Genomic DNA, 3275 nt, shown 5'->3' with positions numbered 1-3275 from the left:
GTCTAACACTTGGGAAAATATATGATCAATTAAATGCCATCATCTACTAATCCAATGTCTGCTCGTCCAACAAGGCTTCAGTTTGCAATTCTCCAATCAATCGGAAGTGGTCTGGATAGGGAGGTCACATCGACGATGTTCTTCGAGAGACACCCAAGTTGTAGATTCTGGCTCCGCCCATGGAGCCGACGCTGTCTCCCTGACGAACTCGACAGCACGCAGTCCATCTCAGCCGCCAGAGACATCGGAGACATCGCCGCCGGCGCTCACGGGGCGCTCGATCTAGCTGCAGGTGATGGCGGTCATGAGGTCCATGGTACGTAGGCATCGCGGCCCTCCTGCGCGAAGCAGACGCCCACGCGCTAGAGCTCCCGCGGGGAGAGGTCGGCGAGCGGGGCCGTGTCGTCGGCGGCCGCGCCGGGAGAGGGGCAGCCAGGGGAGGCGGCGCAGAGGGGAAGAAGAGGGGAAAGCGAGGAAAGGGAGAAGAGGAGGGGACCGAACCTGCGCGCCGCCGTCGGGGCTCCGCCGCTCCGGTCGCTCGCACGCATCGGGAGGGAGGCGGCGACGGGCGAGTCTCGCCTGCTCGCAGACTCGCGGGACGAAGAGGCCGCTTCGATTCCACAGGTTTCTGAGGATCTGACCTCGGAAAGTTTCCGGGGAAGTTTACACGGACCGAACCGGTGCATGGAATTCGCCCTCAGTTTCCATGCTCTGATTCTAAGGCCTAACCAAACGGTGGAAACAGGGTCTAAATTCCAGATTGGCTGATTCCGAGCCCAATTCAACGCTTATTATTGTTTATAGTTAGAACAATGATCCCGTTTATTATTCCTAGACAATCGATGTACCCCATTGAATCGATTTACCTCATTGACCGTTGTTCTTTATAGTGTTCACGCTTTGCAATTGTCACCGCATGAGGTAACATAGATTACATTTTATCCTGGTGTGATTCTGCAATGTCCCGCTGCAACGCGCGGGGGTATCATCTAGTGGTATGAAGAGCTCTCCTTATAAGCTGCTCCAACTCTTCTTTAACTAGCAATGTGGGACTGAACTTTTATCCCATCCCTGCCATGCATGAATGGGCCAAATGGGCCTCTAGGATTTATTAGGAATTAATGGAATATTTATTGTGCTGATCCAATGTGGGTCAAAATTCTAACATTCTATGCTCTCGACTCTGGTGAGGTGGACAACAAAGAAGATGACTATTGTGTTCTGATCATCTCTCTTCTTCTTCTCTCTCGGAGCTGGTACAAGATGAAGAAAGGGAAAAGAAAGGGATGCAAGGATATGGTGTGGGTGGGGCGAGGATATAGGACATGAAAGGGATGCAAGGATATAGGACATGAAAGGGATGCAAGGATACGCGAGGAAGTATGATTAATTTCTTCTGGAGAGATGGTTTTTCCTAAGTAGACCACACCTACAGCTTCACTCATTTTAGACATTTTTTTGGTGTGCTCAAAGTTCGGAAAAATATACCAACACATTGCAATACCAAATTTACATTGATATGTGAAGTTTGAGGTTAAAAAGTTGAGCTACTTGAGAGAAACAAAAATACAAATTTGATGATTTTTTTCACGTATATCTGTTAATACTAGTTATTTGTTTGTAGGCCATGTACTATAAGTTTTTCTCTGAATATTTCAGTGTGACATAATATAATTTTATAATACACAGTCACACTTTCTTGGTACATTCTTGTGTCGTGATTTATTGCTAAAGCAAAAATCAAAATTTAACTGAGGGTCCACGAGTCATGGTGCTCACTCGCAACTTTTCCTTCTTCTAAAAAATATTCAAGAGGAAGCAAATTAGTTGTAAATAAATGTTTCAGAGGAAACACATGCTACAAGAGTCTTTATTCCAAAAGTCTTCACGAGATTATTGCATCGCTTACTTCTGGCATAAGAAGTGAAGTGGGGGGGGGGGGGGGGGTGAAGAAAAAGAGCAGCAAAAGAAGGAAGAAAAAAAAATCCTCCAGTCTGCGCGTCTTCTTATTTGATGCTCTTAGCCGTAGGCTGATTTGTTAATGACCAGTCAGCTTAAGGAATCCTGCAGAAAAACAAGGCATTGTCACGAACTACTTCTCCAAAACAAAGAACACAACTGAACTTGTGCATCAAACATGAACAGCTAGTGTATGTTGGTAGGTACGTACTGTGAGCACTTGAAGTAGTAGCTGGTCGGAAGGAAGGTGATACGGACGCCGCACTTGGCGGGGAGGGTGCTGGCGCGGTCGGGGATCACCTTGCCAACGGCGACCATCTCAGAGTGGATGCACGCGCACAGAGCACGCCGCCGGTCAGCCGTGGGCGCCAGGTCCTTGATGTCGGCCAGCCCCCTGCAGCAGCGGGGCGAGAACTTGTCCTCGAAGCCGGAGACGTAGGCGATGCAGTCGCTGAACGCCGTCTGAGCGACGGCACAGTCGTTGTTCTCCGGCCCCGCCTCGGCTTCCTGCCACCTGCCGGCGAGCAAGAGGAGAGCGGCAACGGCGGCCAGCGCCGGGAGGCAGCGGGTAGGCGTAGTCATGGTGGTGGTTGCGTTGCACCGGATTGATGGATGGCGATATAGGCGAGTGCGTGCCGATCGACGAGGCTTGCGTCAACGAGCGTCCAGGATTTATAGGGAGTGTTTGGGCGGGGGATGGAAACGTTTCTTTCTTCTTCTCAGCTCAACGAACGGCACTATTGAATTGATACGTTGAATAGTCTTGAATTGACACTACGTTACAACCTAGCGAGGCAGGATTAATGGCCCAGCTGTAATTCTCTTCTTCTTTCGTAGCTTGAACCATCCATGCATGCACGCTTAATTACCAGTACCGCTTCGTTTCTTTTGATTCGTTCAAATCCGATGCCAATATCTTATTTTGGCAGGCACTATCGATGCATGAGTCGTGTTGAAATATGTAGCCCACATCTCACAAACAAGAAACAATAGTTTGCGCTTTTGGCCTTTTGAGTGAACTTGTTTGCAGATAAAGAAAGTCCACTTCTTTTTCTTGAACTTTTGGGGAAGTTCACTTTTCATCCAAAAAATTATTTTCAGTTTAGAACAAATCTTGAACTCTGTCCATACTGTCCGGTCGCACACTGGCCCACCTGCCGGCAAGCACCTAGCTAGGTGCCGTGCCTCCCTCCCATCATCGGCCACGATCGCCACCACCCAGCAGAGTCACCCGATGAGCCGAAAACATACATACTACTCCGATCTATACGTAGATTACATATTCTTATAAATAAGTTGGATCATACAAGTTTCTT

The 3275-nt window shown here is 48.7% G+C and overlaps 1 protein-coding gene across 1 annotated transcript; it reads right to left on the bottom strand.

Annotated features, from left to right (window-relative positions):
- Positions 1 to 362: 362 nt before the first annotated feature.
- Positions 363 to 2586, bottom strand: LOC124654498 (probable non-specific lipid-transfer protein 3). Its single transcript, XM_047193503.1, has 2 exons — positions 2171 to 2586; positions 363 to 636 (listed from the first exon to the last, which is right to left on the bottom strand). The coding sequence occupies exons 1-2, from the start codon at positions 2539 to 2541 to the stop codon at positions 363 to 365; spliced, it is 645 nt and encodes a 214-aa protein (XP_047049459.1). The 5' UTR covers positions 2542 to 2586.
- Between the last annotated feature and the right edge of the window lie 689 nt (positions 2587 to 3275).

This window comes from Lolium rigidum, chromosome 1, assembly GCF_022539505.1.
Source record: "Lolium rigidum isolate FL_2022 chromosome 1, APGP_CSIRO_Lrig_0.1, whole genome shotgun sequence".
Taxonomy (NCBI): Eukaryota; Viridiplantae; Streptophyta; class Magnoliopsida; order Poales; family Poaceae; genus Lolium; species Lolium rigidum.
The sequence above is the reverse complement of the archived record's forward strand: the minus strand, read 5'-3'. Positions and strand labels throughout refer to the sequence as shown.